The 27,745-nt window shown below is 40.0% G+C and overlaps 1 protein-coding gene and 1 long non-coding RNA gene across 2 annotated transcripts; one reads left to right on the forward strand and one right to left on the reverse strand.

Annotated features, from left to right (window-relative positions):
• LOC118302300 lies at nucleotides 1–21,892 on the reverse strand. Its single transcript, XR_004790500.2, has 4 exons — nucleotides 21,757–21,892; nucleotides 20,072–20,144; nucleotides 2,735–2,819; nucleotides 1–2,642 (listed from the first exon to the last, which is right to left on the reverse strand). It is a non-coding gene; the product is annotated as an uncharacterized LOC118302300 (long non-coding RNA).
• Nucleotides 21,396–25,831, forward strand: slc35c1 (solute carrier family 35 member C1). The gene is made up of 3 exons (XM_035628335.2): nucleotides 21,396–21,553; nucleotides 23,242–23,753; nucleotides 24,645–25,831. Exons 1-3 carry the CDS (start codon nucleotides 21,474–21,476, stop codon nucleotides 25,229–25,231), a joined length of 1,179 nt encoding a protein of 392 aa, XP_035484228.1. The 5' UTR covers nucleotides 21,396–21,473; the 3' UTR covers nucleotides 25,232–25,831.
• The last annotated feature ends 1,914 nt before the right edge of the window (nucleotides 25,832–27,745 follow it).

Below are 27,745 nucleotides of genomic sequence, written 5' to 3' on the forward strand. Positions count from 1 at the left end.
GAGGAAGCTCATTTCGGCCGGGAGGGAGCTGAGCCGAAAGGGCTAAAACTTTCGATTTACTGGTCGATCAACATTCCAGCCCTCACCTATATGGTCATGAGCTCTGGGTAATGACCGAAAGAACGAGATGGAGAATGCAATCATATAGGTGGTGGGATAGAAGTTCTGCATCATCTGCATACAAAAGTAATTTGTAAGTAGCTGTTTTGCAAAATACAAAATGACATCTTGAATGTGGACAATACTGATTCCTGTTAAAGTTGTGGGAACTGTTAGGTTACTATGTAAAGTGCCTTGAGATAGTGTCTGTTGTGATTTGGAGCTACAAACAAATACAATTCAAAATAAATTAATTATTGCTAGAATTACAGTGAACAGCAGCTAAACACCAAACAACATACACATTACATGGTTTTTCAACTGAATGCATTTTTCTGTCATCTTGTGTTTCAGCTCTGTGTTTCGTGTTAGAAAAAATGCCACATTTGATGGACTTTATATAATAACAGTCTTCATAACAAGCTCAATCAATGTTACTGTTGAAGCTCTGCCTAATTGAATGAAACACAATCATTGTTTTTACCGAGCTCCATCTCCTGACAAGATTATCAGAAAGCAAAACAGGATACAAGGCCCTAATTAAATCCGATTTGTAATTTCCCTTTGGAAGTACTTTTGTTTGTTGAAGATGTGTTTTGACTGTACACCACGCGCGCAAAAATCCAGATTTGATATGTCCTTGAAAACTTAAGCTGCTCTGAGACATGTTATGCAACACAAAGAAGAAGTTCATATTGAGTTTAATTCATTCTGAGGGAAAAGTGGCGACGCAGGATTTTGACAGACTGTTCTGTTTGTGACTCACACGAAGGAAGGAGAAAAATAAAACCTTTTCTGTCTTTTTTTTTTTTAATAGCTCACATATTTCAGTCTTCCACTGGATAAATTTACTCTCACTTTTCATGTGAGTTGATGGTCTTTGTGATGCCGTATCTTTTATTAATATAGTGTGACTTGGCAATTACCATTAATTCTTCCTAGAATAAACACCAGCTCTGTCGAACCCTGAATAGTTGGCAAATCATAATACAGCCCCTTCTTGCGCATTCAGGCAGGACAGCGAATATGGACAGAGCCCAGAAGACATGAAACCAGGACATGTTCAACATGTCAGGCAAATGAAATAGAATTCGATTCTTTCTCATATTAGGCTTCATCTAATACATCCAGCTCTCCCGTGCCTTGCTGAAATATCTTATGCATAAAAAAAGAAAGGCCGGGGATAGGGGGAAGATGTTTAAGAGAAAAATTCTGTTTGATACGTGCCTCTTCAAAGATAAGAGAGTTAATGAAGTTGGAGATAAGTAATTTAATTTCTCTGCCACCTCGGCGCGAGGGAGAGATAAGACGAGCATAATGGAGCAGGAGGAAAATGTGAGCTCAAATTGAAGGAAAAGGACCAAGCTGTGAAGCCTGCGAGGGAAGATTCCTGCCGGTCAATAATTAAAACTCATTTTTCCGAAATGAGAAATGCTAATTTCTAGCAACGGTCAAGCTTGACAATTAAGTACGTTTGTACCGATCACTGTTTGCGTGTATTACATCCTGCTTAATCAACATCGGCACTGCTTTGTTCTTGCCAAAATAATGTCCCCCCTTTCGTAAGTCGCATTTAGGAACAAAGAGAAAGGGCCATTTTAGCTCAGCTCGGCAGCTGAAGCGGTTTTCCAGTCTGTGTCTTTTTTCCACCGTCACTCAATGAACAAGTTTACCAGCCGGCGACACTTTCTTTCTCCAGTCTCTCTTGCTTTACATTCAGGTCATACGACTAGAAAACTTTCACTCTCGACTCCAGCAGACATTTACTTCACCTCAAACTCCATCGCCTACAGCGAATCGGCCTCCGTCGGTCTCCACTGGTGTCTTATCATCGCACAATTTGTGCTGCAAAAAAATCCAATTAAATGGCAGATTTCACAACGACAGGTGCCTCAGACGCTGGGGTTCATGGCCAACTGTGCTGCTTGGAGACTATTCGTCCCACCAGATTCATCTTTTATTTTTAGTTTCTTGTTACACAAAAACAGGTTGTCACTACAAAACAAAAGCATCTTTGTTATTTAAAAGTCTCTGCTCTTTGCATTTTTGCACTGACAAACTATTACTGCTACTACAGAATACTCAATTCCAACAGAATTGAGTATTCTGCATCACGGCTCACACCACGCTACCTGCATCAATGCAGCCCGTCAGAGGACACATTCTGTCGGACGCCACAAGACCTTCAGTGGAGGTCATGCCGCAGCTTCAAAAGACGCTTCAAAGGCCCGTTTTTACAGAAAAAAAAAGGCAATTAATCCCAATTTGACGTTCACAGTGGGTCAGTGTTTCTGAACATTACAATAAAAGCTAAAAGACAACGCCTTGTGGCAGCGGCGGTCAGACCAGACGGCATACTCCAAATCCTCAGAGAGTCTCGGTGCTCTTTTTTCTTTTCCTCCTGTAAGGAAGTGCAATTGTTTCCGAATCCGTCGTAAATTGATGAGGTGCCACGTTTCAGGACAGGAACAAAGTCATATCTCATCTGGCGGTGATGAATTTTCACTGCAGCATAAAGTCACGACGCAGCTGCAACGTTGAATCTGTGGAGAACACGGAAACCAGTGGATTTAGGAAAGAGGCCAGTGTGATTTCCCTTTGGACTACAAACGATAAACTCCATGGGATTTCTTACCGCATTTTTTTTTTTTTTCTCATGTCGCAGTTTGCCCAGCAATCGACCCAGTGCCACACAACTTCCTCCCAAGAATGATTACCTGCTTTAAAAAAAAAAAAAAGCAGGCCTACTTGCATGCCATTTTACCCTTGTTCCCTTTTCTGTGTGTTCCCCATTTTGCGCCTCCTTTTCACTGCTAAATAACAGAGTTTCTATTTTCGAAGAGTCTGGAAAAGGCTGTTGAAGTGCCTCATTTTATCTGAAGAAAAAATAAAGCAGATATGATAGATTGACAGCTCAAGTAAACCCAAAAAACATGAATCATTCTGTGCGTTAATTTCCATTTTTCTTTTTCAGCAGTTATGGGTGTCAATGAAGGTGAGACAGATCTTGAGATCTTGATTTTTTCACACAAAGGCCATATTCACTCTGTGCTCTTTCCATTCAAAGGTTTCTGGTAAAGGCAAGTCGTGCGAGGTAATTATGAATAATTTGACATGAAATTGCAAAGTGAAAAGGAGAAAAACGACTCCTATACACGCAATGCAAGGTCAACAAATCTGAGTGAAGCGATTGCTCCATGAACAAAGCATTTGATTTGGAAATGCTGCGCAGTCAGCTTTCTCTTGGGGTTTATTCTACCTAAAGGAATTCTTTCAGCCGAGAATGGAGTAAATGGAATACATTTTTTTTAGGGGGTTGTATTAACTTAAACAACCCGTGTTAAATCTATCCAATAAAGGCAGCAGAGCAAATGGTGCGTGGCCAGAGCAAAGAACGTTTATAATATGATGCGCGATGGATCCAACCCTTATACATTCACGTCGTCGGAGAGCAATGAAAGGAATTTACTGAGCTTATCGTTGCTACATGGTCATGGTCAGTTTCCAGTTTAAGGGACTTTGTTGGTAAGGTGCGACCCTGCTAACAACTCCAACACACACACACACACACACACACACACACACACACACACACACACACACACACACACACACACACACACACACACACACACACACACACACACACACACACACACACACACACACACACACACACACACACACACACACACACACACACACACACACACACACACACACACTCACTCCAGAGGATGTTACATCTACTTATGTTCATTTCTCTGGAAACTTACTTTAAATTTGACAATAACCATAACCACCACAAATAAACCTCAACTTTTTTCAAGCCTAACCCTAACCTTGAAACATAGCTTTGCCTTAAAATTGAGGATTTAAGTTCTGTCCTTTTATTTGACGACACACAAACACACACACACACACCACAGTCGTCACACTTCAGAGGACATTACATTGACTTTGATTAATTTCCCGGAGACGTACTGTAACCATAACCAAAGCTGCTACGAGCCTAAATTGTACCCTTACCCTAAGCTTAAAATATGTAATAAACTAAAAATTGAATGAGCCTGTGACCTTGTAAACAGATTTAGTCTCCACGAAATGAGTACCACCTAGATAACACACACACACACACACACACACACACACACACACACACACACACACACACACACACACTATGCTCTTCAGTCAGTAGGAAGTCCAGAAACTGTCTGCCGCTAGCCCATGAAATAAGCTGCTCCCACACTGTTCCACCGTGTGCTTTAATTTTGGGCTTCAGTGGTCAGAACTTCCTTCTGTGACCCGGTTTTCCCCCCCAGCTGAAGTTCAGAGGTGCGGACTTCCTCCAAACTCGCTTTTTCAAGTGTCTTTGAAAAGTTTGAAGTGGGGTGGGGGAGGGAAAAAAATTTAAGGTTTTAGTCTCTGCTTCCTGATTATTCATAAATCACAAAAGGAAAAATAATTGCTGTGATTTACTATAATCTAGACACTGACCAATACAAGTTATATTGATATTGATGTGAGGGGCTTCCTGCCATAGGAAGTCAGTTTCCAGTTTACAAGCCATGAAATAATATATAATAAGATTAAAATAAAAAAGTTTGTACCTGTCCTTATATGTATTTGTGCTTTTTTTTTTCTAGATTTATTAAATTCTTCCTTCACGGACGAGGCAGAAATTAATGTAGAGAGACTATAGCTGAATATTTTTTTGCTATCTAAGATGTTGGGAGGGGAAATCATATACTATAATTTTGGGGTATTTATATTCATGAACATTGTATTTTTCAAATAAAATCTGCTGCAGCTGGCAAAATGATGGATTTGGGCACCGTTGGAATTCCTCCAAGAGCTCTGCGTTGGGCTGGGACCATATTTGGATGTGTCTGGTGCCTCTGGCGGGCCAAAATGATGTCATACAAAAAATATGAATAATACCGGGTGTTTCTTTGTTGCATACTGCATGTATATAATGCAATGCCAGGACCTGTGCATTGTGATGTCGAGCGGGATTTCACAAGCTGCTCAACTAGAACTACTTTCCGCATTAGCTTATCGATAACCTACTACAGATTATGAATCAAACACCGAAGCCATCACAGTTCGATTTTATCATCAAACCTGCTGATAAAAATCACAGAATATAGCTGCAAGCTTTAATGCTGCAAAATATAGAAGAGCATTATATAGCATAAAGAGGAGTATAGAACATGAGAAGTCTGTAGAAATCTACAAAAATAGCAGTTCATATCCGGAACCCAGTGATCTTTAATGGTAAAAAAAATAAAAATTATATATATACTGTATATATATAGACTTTCAACGAAAAGGAAAGAGAAAAGACGTTTTTTAAAGTTACTAAAGTGTGCAAGGTTAATTTAAATCAGAGTGAGATACTGAGGGAAAACCCTTTTCTCTCACTAGAAGAAGAAATAATTATTTATTTGATAGAACATAATCATTTTACTTATTACAAATGACAAAATACTTGCTGTCTATTGTAAACAATGTAATACATTTTCTTCTGAATGCTCTCTCTTAAGAAAGAAAGAAAGAAAGAATAGATCTGGTGTATTCAAGTAGAAAGCTGACATCAAAAACCGGAGAATTAGTGGCGGAGCAAATTTACATATGTGCAAGTTTTTCTAAAACACACCAGTAGAGGATGGTTTTAATAATATTCATTAAAAGTAAATATCCTCTGAAGCTAAAAGCATACTGTTGGCAGAATTATATCAATGAACAACTATCCCATAGTAACGACAGAATATGTTTACTGTATTTCTAGCTTGTAAAGCATTGGCGTGCTTTGTCTTGCATTTTCTTTTAAATGTAATTTGTTTTATTTGTCTTCTGTTCCTTTTATCGCCTCACAAAAATTACTGTGGATACAGGTGCTGCCATCTTGTGCAAGTGACGTCAATTCTTTTTATATTTCTTTTCTTTATTTTGAACAAATCAAATTTATAGTGTCATTAACAATGTTTATGAATAGATAAATCATTTATGTCCGAAAAGGAGCAGGAGGAAGCCAAAGCTTAAACTCTGCTCAGTCTGCTCAGTCTCTGTCATACTGTCCATCTTTATATACAATCTATAAGTCAAATGCTTCTTCATTTATTGAACGATGTAGGGTTACTTAACACTTTCTCTAATCAGACTGACAAAAAAATCAGATTATTGTGTACAGTTTTGTGAGTGATGTCAGAAAAGTCACATTTCTCCTGACAAACAAAATCCAATATAATCTAGGGTGAGAAATTGATTGTAAAAAATCCCCCCCCCCCTTACATTCCCAGTCCAAAGCCCATTAGTAAAACCTGTGACAAGGGTCCATTCTGTTCCAAGAAATATATGGCCCCTTCACTGACCTTGTTTGATTACATCGCTGCTCGCCATTTCTCTTTTGTGTGTGTCCAAGACGGAACCTCCAGTTACTTACACAAGTATCAGCTCCCGAAATTGATCCCCGGGTCGCTTTCCCCATCATTAGCATTGAGTGTGCGAGAGGATTTTCTGGGAAAAGCCCATCAAAATGGATGGGTTCTTTACATTTTCAGCCTGCACTTTTACAGGACGATAAAGAAGGATTTTTACTGCCTCGCAGCACGGAATGACCCCTAACACAGCTGCATGTATCAGATACTGATACTGATCAATACTGTAGTCCCCGTGGCACCGTTAAAAACCTGGTCCCCCTGGGTTTGAGTGACACATACTTAATGTGCATTTGAATTTATTACAAATCAACGACTGAGGAGATGAGAGGATGGTTTTTACCTCTGAAGAGTAAGACAGCATGACAAATAGAGCCGCAACAGTTAATCCATTATTAATCAATTATTAAATTAATCGCCAACTATTTTGAAAATCGATTAATCGGTTTCAAGTCGTTTTTATGGAGAAAAAAAGTCAAGATTCTCTGGTTTCAGTTTCTTAGATGTGAAGATTATCTGGTGTCTTTGCTCCTCTGTGACAGCAAACTAAATATCTTTGGTGTGTTGACAAAATAAAACATCATCGTGGAGTTTTGGGAAACAAGATTGCCATTTTTCACAATTTTATGACATTTTATGGACCAAACAATTAATCGAATAATCGTTAGTTGCAGCCCCAATGGCATATTTTAAATTTTGGCTTTTCAACTTAAAAATAGTATATAGGAGTATTTGGTATTCATAAAATCGACATATATATGTACGACTATAGGCTTTTCGTCTTTACCCGTACATTTCCATCTATACGCTTGAAAGAACATTTGCCCTGGCTCAAACACACGTGGATGCAAATCCATAATTTCTCATCTGATTTCTTGCATCTGTGCACATTAAGGACAAATGGGAATCCGATGACTTGTCGGGTGACAAGATGGGAGACGTGTCCACCAAATCTTGCATCTATGACTCTCCCTGAACGGGTAAGTAGTGAAAAACCAGGATGAAAGACGAGCGACAGCGATATTGCTCTCCTGGCTCAGTCGTCGGTGTCGCATTTCACGGGGGCAACAAAAGACTTCCCTGGCAGTTCACTCGAGCCGGCGCCTCGGCTCTCTGTGGCCCGTCGGTGATAACAAAGAGCGGAGTAAACTGGCCATTTCGTGGCAGGACGGGTGGCTGAGTGGCATCTTTCTGATTTATGTGGCGCACATCGCCGTGCTTGTGCTGATCCTGAAAGACACCGACTGTGTTGGATAGATCAGTTGGATTGTGTGGATACCAAATTCTACTCTTCAAACTCTTAGCTTTGTCTTAATAGCCACATTTCCTAGTGGCGTTTGACTGATCCTGAACCCACATCGCCCCACAGAGAGATGTTTAGGTGCTTCATTTGCCCATTTTAAAAGGCAACTTGATACCGTCAAATAAATATTGAACGCAGACCTCTGAAACAAGCTATACAACGACAAACAATAATCATGCAAATATTTGCACACCGTTCCAATTTACATGATTAAATGGAATACTCTGGCACTCGGCTGTCGGCTTGTGAATATTTAAAGGCTCTGTAATCATCTACTTCCCAAAACTACGGTACAGGGAAGAAGCAACATCATCCGGTGAGTGTTCGCAATCAACACGAATGACAGCATGAATTGTTTGGGCCCGGAATTGCAACACGGCCGCGGAAACTTTGCGAAAAGGTCAGCCACTTACATTTCTGAACTTCGGAGGCGACGACCCGCCGCTGCAAACAGACAGATCCCAACGACAAACAAACAAACAAACACTGGCCATGTTTGCCGTGCACGCTGAGCAGCCGCGATAATTCTCCCCCGTCTCTCTGTCTGCTATCCAAACAAGTAACAGCACACGCACACACATTACCAATTTTACGACTCCCAAGTATATGGTCGATGCCAGAATGACAATAGCGGCGCGATAGATTCTTTATCCCTGCAGGCAAAATGCTTTTACCTTTTTCCTCTTCCTCTATTGAAGTCAGGGAATAGCAAGTGGGGATTTTGAAGATTGAGACGTGCACATATTCTCATGGTGATAACCTCTCATATTCAGCACACAGCTTTTCGATAAGAATCCAGCGTTCTCGCATGACTTCCCCTGTGGGCTCTTAGTTTCAGTTTTGTCACATCGTTAATCGGTCGATTTTATCAGTCGTTCACAGAGCGCACACTTTGGACGGTTTTGGACTCTTCCAAAGTATTCCCATTGCAAAGGACGAACACGTCATGTTTTAGGCTGACTCAATTGGCTAAACTTCATAGGGGGACTCTGACACCGACACGAGCGCCAGCCACAGGTAGCGACTGTCGTGGAATTTTGTCTATCCTCCCTCAGAAACTCTTGGTTCTCAGGCACCAAGCAAGGCCATCTCATCCACGGCAAGCCGAAACAATCCAAGAGCAGCTGAAGTCTCTCTCTCTCTCTCGGGGTGTCATAGTGGCTGGGAGATGACGACATTACTCAAAGCTAAACACAACAACAGAGACCGGGGATAGGCTGACTGTCTTGGGACGCCGAACCTGTTGATCTGTGTAGCGAAACGGAAGTCTCCTCAATATTGAGCTCTGATAATAAATACCTCCGCTGAAGACGTCCACGGTTTCCGTCTTCCCGAATCAGCATCCACTCCATCAATTATTCCATTTCGGCGACCACAGACAGTATATTGGCACCAACCCGCGCATGAGACCGGTGGATCCATTTTACCAGTCTGCACAAATCTTGCTAACCAGAAATTGTGGTCCACTATAGCCAGTAGGACAATGAAATACTATCCCTTCCTGTTGTAGCAGTCTGCAGCGTTCTCCCCCGGAGGAATGAGGCGGTGGGAAAAGAGTCAATCACCTTTGAGTGGGTTTACCCACATGTATAGATGTATAGATAGTCTCAACAAGATACCTGTCACAGCAAGGACACATTGGCGCCAGCATGATTATGTTTAGCATCAACAAGACTTTGTTCACATTGCTTACAATGAGGGCACATTTCGCCACTACAGAGGATGTAAAGGACTTACTATAGATGTGTTTCATTCAAGGGAACTTGAATACATAATATTCAAGTTCCCTACTGAACTTGAATATCTATGATTATGTTCTAATCATAGAACATAACAATATTGAATAGTAATGTTCTATGATTAGAACATAACTATTGTTTTCCTGTTAACCTGGAAAATAGCATGGAGGATATCCCAGGAAATGAGAAAAGGTTGCTGATGAATTTCCAGGAATGCAATTTGACACTATTCAACAAACAGATGGATCAAGTGGAGTGGCCAGTATGTTACCATTAGCTGTCCCACTGTTTCAAACTTGGCATATTTAAATCAAGCATTCACAGTTCAAATGTAACAGCATTCAAATTATTGGAACGAGTGACCCCATCATTTTTTGAGATGGACGCGGTGGAACAACTTCACCTCTCCTGATGAGCTTTTTGAAACTCTCCTCTTCATGGCTCTGCCCTCAGCAGGCATTTATGAAAACAATGAAGAGAAACTATTGAGCCGCGAACTAACATCACCGATAGCCTGAAGAGTAAAAGAAGTACAGCTAGATATCAATCAAACTCACAAGTGGAGAGATATGGTCCATCATGATTTGGTTCGAAATGTAAAAAAAATATAACTGCAGCAAACAGTATATAACACCAGCTGCATGGGCAAGTGGTGCCTGAGGTATATCACACAGTATGAATAAATGAGAGGACTGACAATATTATTAATCTCTGCAACCTGACAAGTTGTGCTTACAGGGGAAAAGTAATATTTCAGCATACACCTGCTGATAGTGTGACTAACAGTCATCTGCATCTACATTAACAGTGAGTGCAAACTCATAAATCCACCACTCGCCGCTCTGCCATCTTTATTTCCCTTCATCCCACTCATCGCTGATGTGCTGAGGACAGAAGGGCAGATTGTTTTCGACCATCTCATCGATCAAATCCACAAACGCCAAATTATATTTCTGGGCGTTGGGATGTGAACGGATTTACAGGCATTTCTGTAATAAGAAGGTGTTATCAAAGACCATTGCTTGACACTGTGATGTGTTTCAAAGATATGTGCAAGGTAATTTTAACTGTCATACTGTGCATTCTCTTTTTATATTCATTTTCCTGAGCACTGGTGAGCAAATTTAAATCCATCAATCTGAAGAACTCTTTATATATAGCCTTTAAAGGTCTCGTATTACAGAGACAGAGATTCCCCTGTCTTTTTTAAATTATACATGCAGGTGTGGGTGCCCCTTTAAATTCTGTGAAAGTATTAAAGTACTCAATCCATGGAGGCCATTAGGACATTCATGGTTTTTTTGATGTCACTACAGCAAACACCTTAGACTTCACATAAAGATGGACGACATGACAGCTCCCCAAAAGTGAAGCCAACTCACCTGGTTTCACCCCGCTTGTGGCGGCCTGCAGTATAAGTCATAAACCCCACCTCCTCCATGCTATATGATGCGACATTCATCAAACTAAAAAGTCAAAGTACCTCTGAAACAAATTTTTCCCAAAGATGGTTTCTGACTTTCTAGGAAGTTCTAATCACACTGGTGTACTGTATGTTCAAGTTTTCGTGTTTCTGATAAGTTTGGTTTTAATGAGTTGTTTGATGCTATGAAAAACCGAGTGACTTTGCTCCACTCCTATGGCGGTACCTGTATCTGGGATATTTTGGGTTCGTTCTTGTAGGAAGTGGAGACCGTCGTCCATCTTGAGATGTTCAAAATGGTCACCACCTTGAGCTATACCCAAAGCACAGCCCACCCAGACCCACCATTCAAACTTTTGGCAATTTATGAGTGTTTGCTCACTTTTATGTTCCTATATAATCTTTCCGGATTTACAGCGGCTATTATTTTTGGCTGTGTGTGGACTGCAAACTTGCTTACTCACAGTTAAGCGATGATAGCCACTGCAAGGACTCCGAAAAAAAGTATAAACTACTTCACAGTTTTGTCTCCATAGCTGCTGCCCAAGCAGAGCATACTGTAATTCCACCATGATTTCCTCATGTACACCAGTTCCAATCAATCTCATTCAAAACGCCAAGTGCTCTGGATATGTTCCAAAACCAAATTCCACTCTTGTTGTACCAGCTGCCTGATCTCTCACCTCACCGATATCCGTGATGGTCTAGAGATTGCGAATTCCCCCTTAGTGGGACTGATATAGACTTATCTTATCTTACTTTATCGTGACTTATCTTACTGGGAGGTCTAGAACCCGAGGGGAGGGAGCTGGATGAAGCAGCCGCAGCTGGCTTCACCACTCCTGCATTGAACCTGGATGCTGCAACAGCCCCAAATGGTCCAGGGGGTTGCACCAGAACCAGGCCCCAGTGTGTGGATCCACATCATCAGGAGCATTTCAGTCTGAAATTGTCTGTTGGGTTCATTTAAATTTTGACTGACCATTGGCATTTACACTTACAGGCGAGTGTTACCAAGCAACAGTAGCAGGCTACAATCCTTTACCTCTGGTTGGCCAATTAGAAGAGGGGTCTCTGAGCATCCCCTCTGATTGTCTGACCGTCCTGTCGTAAAAAAAGAGAGGTGAGGTGTTCCCAGATGATGACATCTTTTTCCACAATTCCCTTCTTTTTTGATAATCTATGGGTAGATCAGAAATTTAAACCACTGTGGAATAGATTAAACTACAGCAATTAGCAGCAGGCTGTGAAATAATAGTGTAGATGACAGAGGGTGAATTTCTCATAACCAATTACACGACAAGACAAATGAAATATTTAACGTACCAATAACCGTATGCCAGTTTTCAACAAACCAGCACATGTTAGTTCTCCTTTTAAAGCAGCGGGCTATAGCATACCCTATGCCATTACATGTATGCCATACTACCCGGGTGTATTACACAATTTACCCTCTGAAAGCTCATTTCCATTGAAGCATTTAACAAAGGTTCATATTTTAAAGCATGTGAATCGCGGCACATCAGAGGCAACGGACATATGGCTCGGATCAAAACCTCCCCTTGACTGAAAAGAAAACTCTGCTAATTAAACGCTTCCTGATTAATTCAGCCACTCTAATTAGATGGGAATTTATTCCACATCAATATTTCACTGTGTCAGCAGAAATGCTGCCATGGCCACGAGAGACTGGAGAACACAACTTCTTTTTTACCAGCCCGCCCCCGCCACCCTATCACACTCTACAACACACACACACACACACACACACACACACACACTCTGTGGGTAGACACGCGCACGCCTGTCCCACTTATTTAATCATTTGTCTTCTCGGACTGATGAGTTATTTCCCCCAGTGACTGATTTTGAGGTGACGGTTGATGCAAGAAACAAAAAGTCAAAAGTTCACCAAGTAAGACAAAACTGCAACGGAGGAGGTTTTTAAATTATGATGAACGCCCTCTGAATGACTGCCAGCACCAAATGAAGTGCATTAATATCCCTCGGTTTACAACGTAATAGTAATTATTTTTTAGAATGAAATCACCGTAAACTTGTTGTAATATATTGAATGATTCGATTTTGTATTGTGTTTCCATGACACCTATGAGCTGCAGAATGATGCCCCTGAAGTTACCCTAAAAGTGATTTTGAGTAAATGCAAAAGTATTAAACATTGTATTTTTTTCCAAAATGTGTTTTTCTGGGACTTTAAGGAAAAGCGTCTGCTAAATGAATGTAATGAATAACTGACTTTCTTTGATAAAGTTCCAACAGCCGTTATTTCTTAGATGCTGGATGCCTCCAAATTACACCTTAATGAGTTTGGGCTTCATCCATTTGGGGGGGGGGGGGGGGGGGGAGTTTGTAAAGCAAAGCTGATCCCTAGGTTTATTTAAGACTTTTTTCAAGTGAAATTAATAAGACGTTTAATTTGTTCCATTCTACATTTGACTTGTTTTACAGCAGCATTTTATTTTATTTTTTGGGGGGTGGAGACTTTTGTCCACTTGTAGTCAAACCTCCTTCAATCACAGGCAGCACTATAAGAGCCAGAAAAAACACACCAATCAAACTGCATATGCTTTTCATTTTTTGCATGTTCTTAACATAGACTGGTTCACGTTAGCTGTCCAGTACTGTAAGAGTCCCATAATACTGGTAATATATAATTATATATATATTTATACACTTCTTTTCATGAAGTAAAGGAGTCAAGATTTAAAATATATCTATAAATGTTTTTACAATATGCAATATTGCAGGGCTCTGTTTTCCAACCTTTTAATCATGGTTATGTGCAGGAACTTTATTGGTAAGTACACCCGATATTATACTTGCTTCTTTTACAAATTGAGAAAACGTTAATTTGGTAGAAGCTGAAATCAGAAAGGCAATGCAACTAAAGAGTGATAATGAGAAAAAAAACTAAATCACCGACAAAAATCTGTTTTATTCCATTGCTGTGTTTGTTATGGTTTGACATTTGATACTTTGACTGCACTAGGGAAATATTCTTGTTGTTTTCTCTGGTACGTGTCAGGTTGGTTTTTTTGTTTTAAGTTGTGATGCCTTGTCAAATACAAAAGGAAATTGGAGCCAGTTGTTTGGATTTCTCGTACAACTGTAAAACTACATTTACTTTTTAATTTCAAGTTGGACCTTTTGTTTCCTTAATAAGACTGCTGCTTTCCTTTCATAATGTTATGTATTTTTGTATTTTTTTAACTACTGTACTATTGTGACATGGTGACTGCTGTACCATAATTGTAGCAATGAAACTACGAGGCAATATATCATCATATTACAATAGTGATGCAACATTAAAAAGAATACAGAGAGAAAATAACAAATAATATGCTGCACAGGGAGAAGCAAAATGCCCTGTGGGCTTATTTTAAGCCTCTACCTAAGCAAATATTTTACATAACACAAAATTAACATACAGAAAATAATATGTCTATATTACAGTGATGGTAAACTAGTACCAAATATTTATAATAGATAACAATTGTGACAATAACATCAAAATGAAAGAAAAAAGTGTGATATGTATGAGTGTGCATTTGCATGAGTTTGTGTTTAAAAGGTTTATACAAATGCATTTGCTCCTGAACAATAGTAATAATTCATGTCACTGTGTGCAAAAGATATAAAACACGGATACATAGTTCTCTCAAACTCAAAGTTACATCTACAAAAACTTGAAGGAAGGGGTTTTTTGCCACTGTAAACTATTAAGTAGGATATTAAAATCTGTGCCATGTAATGTAGACAGTTAAACCATTCTTAATCGATGAATTGAAATTTGAATCAGAGAGAGAACAACAACATTATTGGGGAAAGGATATCTGAACTGTCTGACAAATCATTAATATAGATTAAGAATAATAATGGTCAAACCACGGAGCCCTGAGGAACTCCAGAGAGTATTCTGGCTTTGTTGGAAAAGCAACTTTTAACATTAACAAACTTTCTGTTGGAGGTATAGTTTTTTTTACCATTTATATGCATTATCATGAACACCATATTACAGCTTTTCCGGTAAAATACAGTATGATCTACTCCCAATATGGCACTTCCCCCCCAAACTACAAACAGATGTGGAGATCAAAGATGGCACCTTTCAGTTCATTAATAACCCTGGAGAAAAACTATAGAATATCACCAATGTTGAAATATGTTGAGTACTTTGTGCAGGAAACCCCTATTTTCTTAGGTCTTCCGAAGAAGAGTCACTAACAAAAAAGCGGGAAAAACAACAGACGAAGAGGAGATAAAAAGACGAAAAAATAGGGGGGGGATGATTGAATAAGTGAAACACAGGATTCCTATTATCGATCAAGCACAGATTGCTCATTCACCCCTCTAACAACACATTCCAGGCTGGTGTGAGACCAATTTTAAACAAAGGAGATAATTAGCCAAGCCCGTGGGCAGCGGTGCAGGAGAGTGGAAACACAAGCGTGCAGTACACAACCACTTTAGCTTCATTAGCGGCGTTGTAGCCAGTGAGTCAGTAGTCTGCTCATGACCTTTGTAAAGCACTCTTGTGCACTTTATATGCTTTGTTCCATTCCCTGGGATGAACAGGTTTAACTTATTCACAAAAAAGTTAAACAAAAACGTGCAAAGCAAATTAAAATTACAGTCATTTTTCTTCATGTTATGAGGCTAGAATCCTTAAGGTTTCACGAAATAAACGCATATTCTTTCTGCTCAGTTGCCCCCTCCACATATTGGCGGGGGCATTGGTATTTTCCTTCAGTCCAGTCAGATAACAATTTATAGTAGTGTGTGTGTGTATAAATGGTTGTCTGTCTATATGTGATAGAGTGGCGACCTGAATAAAGGATATGTCAGAATTGATAATGAATGGAGTCTATAAATTTGTCAATCTGTATCATCATAATTATAACTTTAAAAGGCTAGAGATTGGATAATGCAAATCTCTTGAAAATCAAGGCACATGTATTTCATTGCAGCGTGGTGGCTCGGGTGTTTGTCCTGCTCCCTCATGACACAACACGGGGTCAAGTTCACTTGTATAGCATCAAAAAAGCAACAATAAAGGGAATGATAGAACAATAGATGAGATTTCAGGTTTCTTTTGTTTGTGCTGTTTGAGTCTGTGTAATGTTGTTTGACTGCAACACTGCACGCTGGGATAGACACCTGTCCTCTCCACCAGAGTGAATGAGAGCACATAATGGATGACTTTACTAAACAAAATGACAGCACCATTGTCATCATGCTGCTCCTTAATGCGACTGTTGCCCCGCACAGAGGGATGAGTCATCATACTCGCCCTGGTCTCTGATGGCGACAGATTGGAGTCTGCCAACCCACTGAACAAAGCCAAACATGTCAGTCTGACGGTGACAAATAGGACACGTGCACGCACTTTACAATGCGGCTGTATTTCATGTAGCCAACATGAGAGGACGATGGCCAGCGTATACTGAATAGTTAAAGGGATTCTTATTAGCTCCATCGTACTATTTCATTCTGCGAGGATGGCTCATTCATGTTTTATGATCTTGGTTCTTTGGGAGGATGTCGTCCTTTCTTGGCTCTAAAAGTTTTACAAGGTTGGGATGTTTTATGTGCCACGCCGGCCGGTGGAATGTCCCCCTCATGGGGGGATTATTTCCATTAGCATCGCGCAAGGAAAATCAAGCTTGAAGATGAACAATGAATGTGATGACACTCTATGGGAAAGGGGAGAACCTTGATATGTAGTCCGTATAATGGGAACCAAACCTAATAGCTTTGGTTGACCAGTTATTACGGATTTTCATCATTTTATCCCATTCATATTGCATGGACAATTTGTTCCTATCTTTATATATATATAGTCTCATTAGAATGGTTGCAGTTGGTGTTCTTTTTCTCTGAGGTAAATATATATGATTTTTGGGTAAACACTGTCAGTGTACACTGACTGCAGTATTGTATGTTTTATTTTTCATAACAAGAAAAAAACAAACAGAAAAAACAACAATTCTTAAACAGCCTGAAGGCTAATTTAGGTAATCAAACATAACTTCTAAGGCTTTTGCAATAGTATTAAATGATTTTGACCACGAGAAAGACATTAAGTGTTAATTTCAATGAATGTCATTTCATAACTTGAGCTGAAGTAGGAACGGCAGCATCTTGGGATTTTGGAAATGAATTGATTGTTGCTCCACAACACTATTTTGATTTGATTAAGAGAAACTGTGTTGTGTCCTCCTTACAGGGATTCAGAAGTGAAAACAGAGATAAGCACTAATTCAGTACAAAATAGGTTCATAAACAACAACAAAAATGACAATTATGACTAACGTGCTGTTTTTCCATTAACTTGTATGTTGGATTTTCTTTCAAGATTACTACTTAAACACTCATGCCCATGCTCTTTCTTTTCTCTACGCAGTGAGAAAAAACAGAGGTTGATCAAAGTGGTCAAAGCAGCATGACTAAGAAACCAACTTTGGACTGCAAAGGGAGGATTATATGCGTTGGAAATTGTATCCGTGGTCTCGCACATCAGCCTCACACCACTCACTGGAGGATTCAATTCAACTGTGTAGCATTAAGTTAGCCGTGCACTGTTACTGAGACTGTACTCACAAAGGCCTCTTTTGATGATAGCGGTGTCATTAATGATAAAAACCCATGGCTCTGGTGAAAAAAGGGGGTCTGGAAAAAAAGCTGCCTCCTTGAGTTTTCTGTTTCACTCGGCCCTTAATCATTTATCAACAAACTTTAACAAATAACAGAATTCAGCTTTTTTTTCCCCGCAACTGACTGAATATCATGTTGTTTTATAAAGAGTCGATCTATTCAAAGGTGGAACTCGTTAGGGATGCTTTGCTTATATATTGTATCATGTCATGTATTTTTTCTAGAACAAATAACATTTTAATCAAGTTGGTGGAATTATGCTGGTCATTTCAATACATTTCATTCAAAACAATAAGTATCCTACATATATATATTTTTTTAAGATATGGAAGATATACTCCAATGCCCCATAGACTGTATAGAAAGATGGAGGACATGACAGCTCCCCAAAAGTAAAGCCAGATCACCTGGGCTGCCCCCTTGTGGCTGGCTGCAGTATGGGCCCTCTTTCATGTTAGCAGATGGAACATGGACCAAACTAAACAGTCAAATTACACTTTAAATACATTTTCACCAAAGATGTTTTTTTGTCATTTTAGAGTATATATCACTAATTTATGATGAATCTACACTAAGTGTAGATTCATCTCCTTATTTGATGCTATAAAAATTGGGTTAAACCTCAGCCATATTAAATACAGCCTATGGTCTGTAGGTGAAGAAAAGTTGGGCAATGTGTTTGGTTTGTTAGGTTTTCCTCCGTGTGGAGTTGTTTTATTGCACTTTTCTAAAGTTTGAGGGTTTTATTTTTTCTGTTCCATTGTGATTTTAAAAGTTTAACTCCTCTTTCTGTGTGGACTACTGCACCGCTCGTAATTTCTCCCAAACCTCCCTGGTGCTAAACAACATCCACTGTACTGGCCTTCTACAGAGTATTGAAAAGGACATAAACCATGCCTTTTTCTTTTTGCAGTGACACTTGAGCGAAAATGAAATGAAGAGGTTTTTAAGATGAGAGCATTTGTCATTTTGATTATCAAGTGGCCATCTTTCACAAATGTTTGTTGAATGAGTGGCCCTTGACATTTAACAGAAGGGTCTAGAAAGAAAAAAAAGTCTGTAAATTCCAGCCTTGATGCGTACACGTAGGATTCAGAGGACGCGTGGTGATATTTCACCCGCTGTTCAATGACTGTGTCACTGTGTGGCACTTTCCACTGATTGATTTGAGCTGAGAGAACAGCAGCATCACAACAGGTTGACAGATATATGTCAATAGCTTTTGTAGAAAAAAAGGTGATGTCTTATGAAGGCGCCATTATTTTTCGGCGATTACAATCTGGAACATTAGTTCAATATATCACAAGAAAGCCGTGTTTCTCTTTGAACCATAGATCAGAACACAGATTAGTGTTTTTGCAATAAATGTGAAATGATTTGGAAGAATAACTTTAGGCACCATGGCTCACTCTTGTAAAAGGTGCCATCTGGAGGGTATATGCAATATTGTCTCAGTGTGAAAGGCTTCATGGCAAGTTGCATTATAGTGACAATCTTGTTTTATAATATCCCTAATACCGGACAAAGTTGCATATATTATACCATCACCAAAGTTAAAGCATGTACACACTAGTCTTAATAAAACAAGTATAGGAAGTGGAAGAATATTTTCATCTTGTTTATGTCGAGAGGCCGAACAACAACATTTTTAAGCATGAAATATGAACAGCGCTACAAATAGAGACAATTTCAAATTTCAAATGAGGCGTGTGACATTCAGAACCAAAACATACAGTATGACAAAATAATCTGTGAAACCTGTGTGTCATGTCATCCAACGTACAGTTTCTGACACGAGTATCACACTGAAAGGTTGGATGGTCAGATTCTTTATTATCCAAGACCACGCCTGTGGCATCTTCCCTCAATTTTTTGTTTGCTTGCAAATAAGTGCAGAAAATCTATTCAGCTGGCAGAGGTCAGGAGGGCAGAACAGTGATGTGAATAGAGCACTCGGCTCCAGCGTGGCAATTTTTTCTCTCCTGGTAAAGTCTGAGCAAAAGGGAGTATAATGAGGGGTCAGACCCCTCCTGATGGATGTATTGGCTGAGTCAGGCCGCACAAACGCTCTGTGCTCTTGGAGGAAGATGGGAGTTTTGTATCCTTGCTGAGAGACCGTGGGCATTAGTTTACCAGCTGAGTGGCAAACACTGGTACACGAGCAAACTGCCTAGGTGTGCATTGTCTCAGAAAATACTCCATATATATGAACACCAACAGACAAGCCTCGCTTACAGCAAGGTTCCAGCAAAATAAGGAAGCTGGCAACGGAAAACACAAGATTCCACGCAAGGTTTGGGCAAGAGGGGGAACTTACCCAACTGTTCCTTTTGTTAAAAGACACTGTGGGCGACTGGCGCTCGGGAGTTAGAGAGGCTCGTCCACTAACCTGAACGACGATGGTTCAATCCCCGCTTCCTCCGGTCCGCATGCAGCAATTTCCTTGGGCAAGACGCGCGACCCTAAATGGTGTATGTGATAGAAAAAAACGCAGTTAGAGCAGCGCTGTATGAACACCGAAAGTGAGCCAATGTGTGTGCAAAAAAAAGAAAGAAACTCGGACATTCAGAAAGTATAAAAGCAAGAAAGGCCACTAAAACTTAAAGAAAAGTGTTTATGGCAGTCGTCAGCTGAAATAAACAGAAATGCCTGTATATGGTTCTGAGTAAGAAGGGCTAAGGAATTAAAGACAATCTATGTAATTTCGGCTTATTTAAAACAAAGAACAAATGTGTTGCGGAGCTATTAGGCTAATCTAAAGTATCCTAGCAAACATTGTCAACTTGGGTGTCCTCAGTGATTACTGATCGCTAAAATGCTAAGATGATACACACACACACACACACACACACACACACACACACTTAATTTCCCAATTATACAAAAACAAATCGTAGTTATAATAAGCACTTTGCAGGTACATGATGTGTTTGCACAAGTGTCTCATGTCTGCCTGACTGGATATTCCTGCTGTCGAGCCACATAATCTACATTCATGGTCATTTCCTGCCACCTACTGCCCTGAGGGCTGTAGTACAGGATAAAATGTATCAAGAGAACAAATACTATCTGTTGCTGTCAATGTGTACAATACAGTGTGTGAGTGAATCCACGCAAACACACAAACATATTTTTCAAAGTGGGTGAAATGAAAATAAAACCCGACCCACAACTATAGACACAAAGACTTGAAACTGTAAAACGGGCCTCTGTGAGCAAATGGATGAATGTCTTATCGAAAATAACTGATCCAAACAAAGTGAGGTTATATACTACATTGGTTCGAGTTCTGAAAAAGAGTTCCGAGTGTCCTAAGTCTGAGAAACTGGCACGATAACCACACGTCAAACCTCAAAGTAGCTGACGCCTGCTTTAAAATACCCTAAAGATACCAAGGCTCTTGAATCTTGAGGACTATTGTGAGATTTCTGATAATTATATATATATATATATAGCCTATATATGATTCACGGTCAAGTTTAGAGCAAAGCAGAACCTGGCACTTTTCTCCTTTTTTTAAATGTAGTCATCTGAGATCCTCAGGTTTCCTCCTCACAGGATTTAAATTCAACTGACAGGAAGTTAAAAGGCCAGTTCACTTGACGTCATGACTTTACACACCTTCCACGTGGAAATCAAGTCAGCAAATCAAGGACATCCTGTTTTTCATCGGTGATCATTCTATCTGAATGTGTGAATGTGACAACGCGCGTTGCCTTCTGACGTGGCAAGTGGCGTTCATCAGGAAATTCTGGTCGCACAGTAAGTCACCTGTCCTGTCCCGTCGCTTTATGGGCGGGGCAGGAAAATCAATCACTTCCTCATTGACCATTGTCCCGTGCGCGACAGAGACCTCTCCGACAAACTTCAGGTGAGACAAACCATCGACACATCGCACCACGTTACCCAGTTAAGATAGAATAAAAAAAATAAAAAAACAACGTAGTCTTTATACATTTGCAAACTGATGAGCAAACATTAAAAACGAAATGCGATTTTTACCGGATGAAAGGGCGAGTGCAACAGGATAACAAAGCTTCACATACAAGCTTAGAACAAACAATGAGGACATACGTGAGCTGATATTAATAGTGAACACTCGGTTATTAAGTCAAATGCAACCCGATGTAGACATTAATAAGTCCGTGGATACAGGTTATTCGAGGACTGTGTGTCTTTAAATTGAAATAAAGTCGTTTCACCCGCGGAAGTTGTCAGGCTCACGGAGACTTCTGGTTTGGGCGTCGTCCTTCAAAATAAAAGCACACATTTTTTCAATTCATTCATTTGGTGAAAATAAAGGATTATTACGTGTTTTCGGATAAATGATAAACTATGGCGTGCTTTGTTTTTATCAACTAATCAGCCAGAGAAGTTTAAAATTAGACAATGTACATTTTGAGACCAAAGTCGAATACAATGTATCAAGATGTTTTAGTTTTTTCCTGAGTCTTAACCAATGCTGGATGTTATTTGTTTTGGTATTTAAAAACAATATTCCAAAGAATTTATTTTTGACAAGTATGAACAATAATTATTGATGCCTTAAAGATCCGCATTAATGTTACGTTTGGAATTAACCTCCAAGATACTTAATTTCTTTATTTATTAATTATGCACAGCTATGGCCGTTTCTGAAGGCGAACAGACTTGTAAATCATCCATTGAATGTATTGCAAACTGTAATCATTTCCATATAGCAGTGAAATTATTAATTCAATTTGCACAAACTTCTGTTTAAACACAAATCCAGGGAAATTGAACCTTCATGTTCCCATGTTCCTCTGCACATCACTGGTAACTGATCACACATACTGTACTGTTTCATGTAAATTCTCACTTATTGTTCACATTTTTGTAAAGTTGCAACAGTTAATCGATGAGTAACCGATTACCAAATGAATCGCCAACTGTTTTGATTATCGATGAATAGGTTCAAGTAGTTTTTTATGAATACAAAAAAGTCAAAATTCTCTGATATCAGCTTCTTAAATGTGAATATTTTCTGGTTTCTTTGTTCCCCTGTGACAGTGAATTAAATATATTTGATGTGCGGACAAAACAAAAAAAACTAAATCTTGGAGTTTTTGAAGCACGATCGCAATTTTTCGCCATTTTATGAACCAAACAATTAATCGAGGAAATAATCAACAGATCAATCGATTATGAAAAGAATCGTTAGCTGCAGCCCTACATTTTTTGCAGTTTTTCATATCTATTGTATATGTTGTAAGGTGTGTTGTGTGATACCTGATGCTGTAACAGCGGTATTTCCCAGCTTTGGGATCAATAAAGTACCTATACATTATCTTATCTCATCTTATTTGCTTCTGTCAGGTTTAGATTCAGTAGAGATGGTTCTTTTATTCTGAAGACAACTCCAACCGGACGTGACGTTTGTTGTTGCCGGTGGCGGGCGGAACAACACGCCGGCTCGTGTTTCACTCGCCCAGTTAGCACCTGCAGCTCCTCAGCTGACTTTCTCTGTGTACCTCCCGTCAATGTTTAATAGGTTTTTGATTATTTCTTTTCTCTCTCCGCGTGTGAAACCATGAACAGGACGCACTTGAAGCGGTTCAACATCTTGAAGATGGCGCTGGCGGGCTCCGAGGCGACGAGGGACGGCGGCCGGGAGGAGACCTTCCTGTACCGGTCCTTGCGCATCGCGGCCGTGGTCGCGCTCTACTGGTTCATCTCCATCACCATGGTGTTCCTCAACAACTACCTGCTGGACAACAAGGACCTGGACGCGCCGCTCTTCATCACCTTCTTCCAGTGCCTGGTGACGGTGGGCCTGTGCTGGCTCATGCAGCTGCTGTCCAGGCTGTGCCCGTGGCTCGTCGACTTCCCGGCGGTCACGTTCGACCTGAAGACGTCGCGCGAGGTGCTGCCGCTCTCCGTCGTCTTCATCAGCATGATCACCTTCAACAACCTGTGCCTGAAGCACGTGGGCGTGGCCTTCTACACGGTGGGCCGCTCCCTCACCACGGTCTTCAACGTGCTGCTGTCCTATGTGATCCTGAAGCAGACCACGTCGCTCAGAGCCATCATCTGCTGCGGGGTCATACTCGGTAGGCCACGTTTCTGGTTTTTTTAATTATTAATAGGGCCCGAGCTCCACGACAAAGTCAGAGCGAGGACCTATTGTAATTGAGTGTATTATTATTATTATTATTAGGGCCCGAGCTCAACTGACAAAGTCGGAGCGAGGACCTATTGTAATTGAGTGTATTATTACTATTATTAAATGTCATGAAATGATGAAATGTCCTACTACAACAACATCAAACAGCTAATCGTTTAATCAAGAAAATAATAGACAGTTTAATGAAAATAATCGTTAGTTGCAGCCCTACATGTAATTGAGGCTTGATATTTTAGTTTAACCATGAACTCTATAATAAATAACTAGAAATTTAAAATGGAACTACAACCAATACTTAGAACTTATAACACACACTTATTTTACATAAAATGTAAACATATATGCACATTTAAAGACAGCAAACCGATATTTCGGTTGGGCTCTAGTCTGCTTACTTTTCACTATGTTGTGTATATGTATATTTAAGTTGCTGATTAGTGAAGCAGCTAATGTTTGTATAGTCATATTAGTCAAACATTTTCCATTTTCCATCTTGTACATTCCGACCACTATCTTTTTTTTGGTGGAGTCTATTTTGATACCTATATTAGGAAGTAAAGAAATTCATATTTTCATATGAATATTTTTTTATTTTACAGCTTAACTATGTTTTTCTTATAAAAGAAAACAACAGGTCGTTTTTGCAGCCCCAGTTTCAGTCAACATTTAAAAAATATTATTACAACTTTTAAATATAATATAATATTATAATATAATATTTTTTTTAATTGATATTATTTCGAATAACTTTAAAAAATGATAAAAAAGAAGAAGTTTATTGTGATATCACAGTCCTGTATTTGTCCTTGCTTCTCAGGTGGATTCTGGCTTGGTGTGGACCAGGAGGGCTTAGCTGGGTCCCTCTCCATGTCAGGCGTTGTCTTCGGGATCATTGCCAGCGCCTGTGTTTCCCTCAACGCTATCTACACCAAGAAGGTGATGCCGGCGGTGGACGGAAACATCTGGAAACTGTCCTACTACAACAACATCAACGCCTGCGTCCTCTTCGTGCCGCTCATTATCGTGTTCGGAGAGTGTGGCCATCTCGCCAGCTTCAGCCGCCTCACCGACTTAGGGTTCTGGGGTATGATGACACTCGGGGGAGTGTTTGGCTTCGGCATCGGCTACGTCACGGGCCTCCAGATCAAGTTCACCAGCCCGCTCTCTCACAACGTCTCGGGGACGGCGAAAGCCTGCGCGCAGACCGTCATCGCAGTGGCGTATTACTCCTCGAGCAAAAGCATGCTGTGGTGGACCAGCAACATGATGGTTCTCTGCGGCTCATCGGCCTACACATGGGTCAAAACTCTAGAAATGAAGAAGACCCCCAGCAAAGACACACAGGACTCGGCCAAAGAAAAACTGCTCCCGGGCGACAAAGAAAGCGTTGGTGCCGGTGTGTGACTTGGGCTGAGAAACCATTAATTGTTTGTCCACGTTGCAGAAAAATGTGAATAAATGTAACTTGTAAAACTAGAAAGTGCTCGTTGGAGCACGTACCTCCGCCAAGTGAAAACATGACTTCCTTGGCGGAGGCAAATATGATTGATATGGAGTGGGTGCGTACATGAAATCAGTGATTTTGCTTGGGTTTACTACTTTTGTGTGGGTCCTTTTTTATGCACTTTTGGTGTGAAGGAGTTTGTACATATAATATTAAAGCTTCATATTCATTTGAGGCTTCTTCTTAAAATTATTTTTTTATTGAAAAAAATAGTAATGTATTCAATGGTGTGGTTGAAAAAAAATCTTGAGTTTTTTATATATATATATATATATATACAGTGGGAGCTTGTAAGATATTTACTTAGTTTGAAAGTATTTATCACATTAAAATAAGAAACATTTCTATGGTTGTTCAATTCTGCTTATTATGTTTTTTGTCAGAGGGGATGTTGGACATGCAAATTGCCATTTGTTATTAATCATGTCAATGTTTTAAAACTTTGGCGAAGAACTTATTTGTTTTCTCAAATAAGAATAAAGTCAAGTTTTAGTTGCTCATATGTGACAAAGATTTTGGGGCAACCACAGACAATATTTAACCATTCTTTGTTTTAATTGCGCTTTGGGTTCATGAAAAGCGCTTTAATTAAATATATTATTATTATTATTATTATTATTAATTTCCAGCTAATGTACTAAACTCTGGCCAGTCATTTTGGTTTTGTAGACATTCAGATGCAACTGCTGCAAAGCTAAGTATCAATCTATCTTCATTCGTGCTTCTTCTTCTGGGGCCTCATTTAAGGCAATAAGATGTTTTTTGCGATGAGAGCTCCCCTTTGTGTCCCTATTGTCCATGTGTGCAGTGTTTGGTTATTATCTCTTAAACCCTTTGGGCTCCAAATGAGATTATCCTCAGAGCAATTTGGGGGTTTAAAAATAGCTGACAGCACCGTGGGTAATTACACGGACCGAAAAACACTGGTCTGTGATGTGAAGAACCAATTTCAACAGCGAGTTTTTTAGCCTCGTGACTTTTAATGACAGTTTTGTAACCGTGTCATAATTTGGAACACATAATCCCTTCCATCTTTCTCATGTCTGGTCGAACATGATGGGATGAGGCCAAAAACTCTTCAGCGATGATGGACAGGTGAAAGGCAGCTAAGTATCAAAAGTGGTCGGGCCTGTTTTCTTTGCTGTACATGTGGCAGCTCAAAATGTGTCTGTCACTTTGTTGATAGGAGAGTTAATTGCTAATGGGGCGTAGTCAGTCACATCTTCAGTTTTTCTGTGTGCAGAAACGCATGTGACCGCTGTTATACATATTGTTTTATGGGAGTAAATATCCTCTGCAAACTTATTAAAACGGCGCAACATTAGCATTCGTTTGGAGTTACACTCCTGCCTACCTGATGATTGTAAGTCCAATATTCACTTTCCTTTTAGCTCCGTTTAGGTCTCCGCCAACTTATGTCTGTTGTCAAGTGCTGGACAGGTAAAATACGATGTAGGTGTCTCTATTTGTTTTTATTGCTAAAAATTAACATCACTCGGAGATACGACGACGCATCTCCACTTCCTTCCACTGGACAAAAATTAATCCGGGGATCCTGGATCTGCTGCTTCGTCCAGAACCCACGCCAAAACATAATGGTTTCCTTCTTGGCCTGTATTTTTCTCCTTCCACCAAGTTTTTCGTGGAAATGCGTTGGGTAGTTTTTGCGTAATCCTGCTGACGGACAGGGATGAAAACATAACTTCCTTGGCGGAGGTACAGAGCAAGGCCTCCTCTCTTTTCCAAGAAACGCTGTCAGTGTCAGGAAAAAGTAAAAGACGAACTGTCTTTATGAAGAGCAAACAACAGTTGAAGTCATGCAGTAGTGCGACTGTCTGTCCGCCACCTGCTGTAATGGAGAAGATGACAGCAGATATCACAACACGGAAACTCCTTGGTAATGGAAAAGCAACCTTGGTCATGAAATGCGCCGTGGTGGTCCCGTCAGCCTCATTGCTCACGGCAAATCTACAGAGACTGACATCATATGGCATTTTTTCGTGGGGTCATTAGAGGAAGCATCTGTTTTTTGTCCGCCGAAAATAGAAGTCGGGGGGGAAATTGTTGTGTCTGGCGTGACAGCTGGTGCATGATAACGCATCAGTGAACACATTTGGTGCATGTTCATATATATATGTATCTTTATATATACTGTTTACATATTTGTAATGACTTTGGAAGTGTTTGGAAATGTTTTTGAAATATCCAACTTGGAGCTTCAGAAAATGAAACCCCCACTTCTTTTCTTTCATTGAAACCTCTCGGTGAACCGACAGATGGTTTTCTTTTCCGGACTTTCTTCGTCACTGTTTTTCCCATTGGCATGTTTTCATTTCCCTTAAAATTCTCTTTCCAACTCACTTTGCCAGCAACCCCCCCCCCCCCCCCCCCCCCCCCCCCCCCCCCCCCATCCT

The sequence above is a fragment of the Scophthalmus maximus genome, chromosome 4, assembly GCF_022379125.1.
Source record: "Scophthalmus maximus strain ysfricsl-2021 chromosome 4, ASM2237912v1, whole genome shotgun sequence".
Taxonomy (NCBI): domain Eukaryota; kingdom Metazoa; phylum Chordata; class Actinopteri; order Pleuronectiformes; family Scophthalmidae; genus Scophthalmus; species Scophthalmus maximus.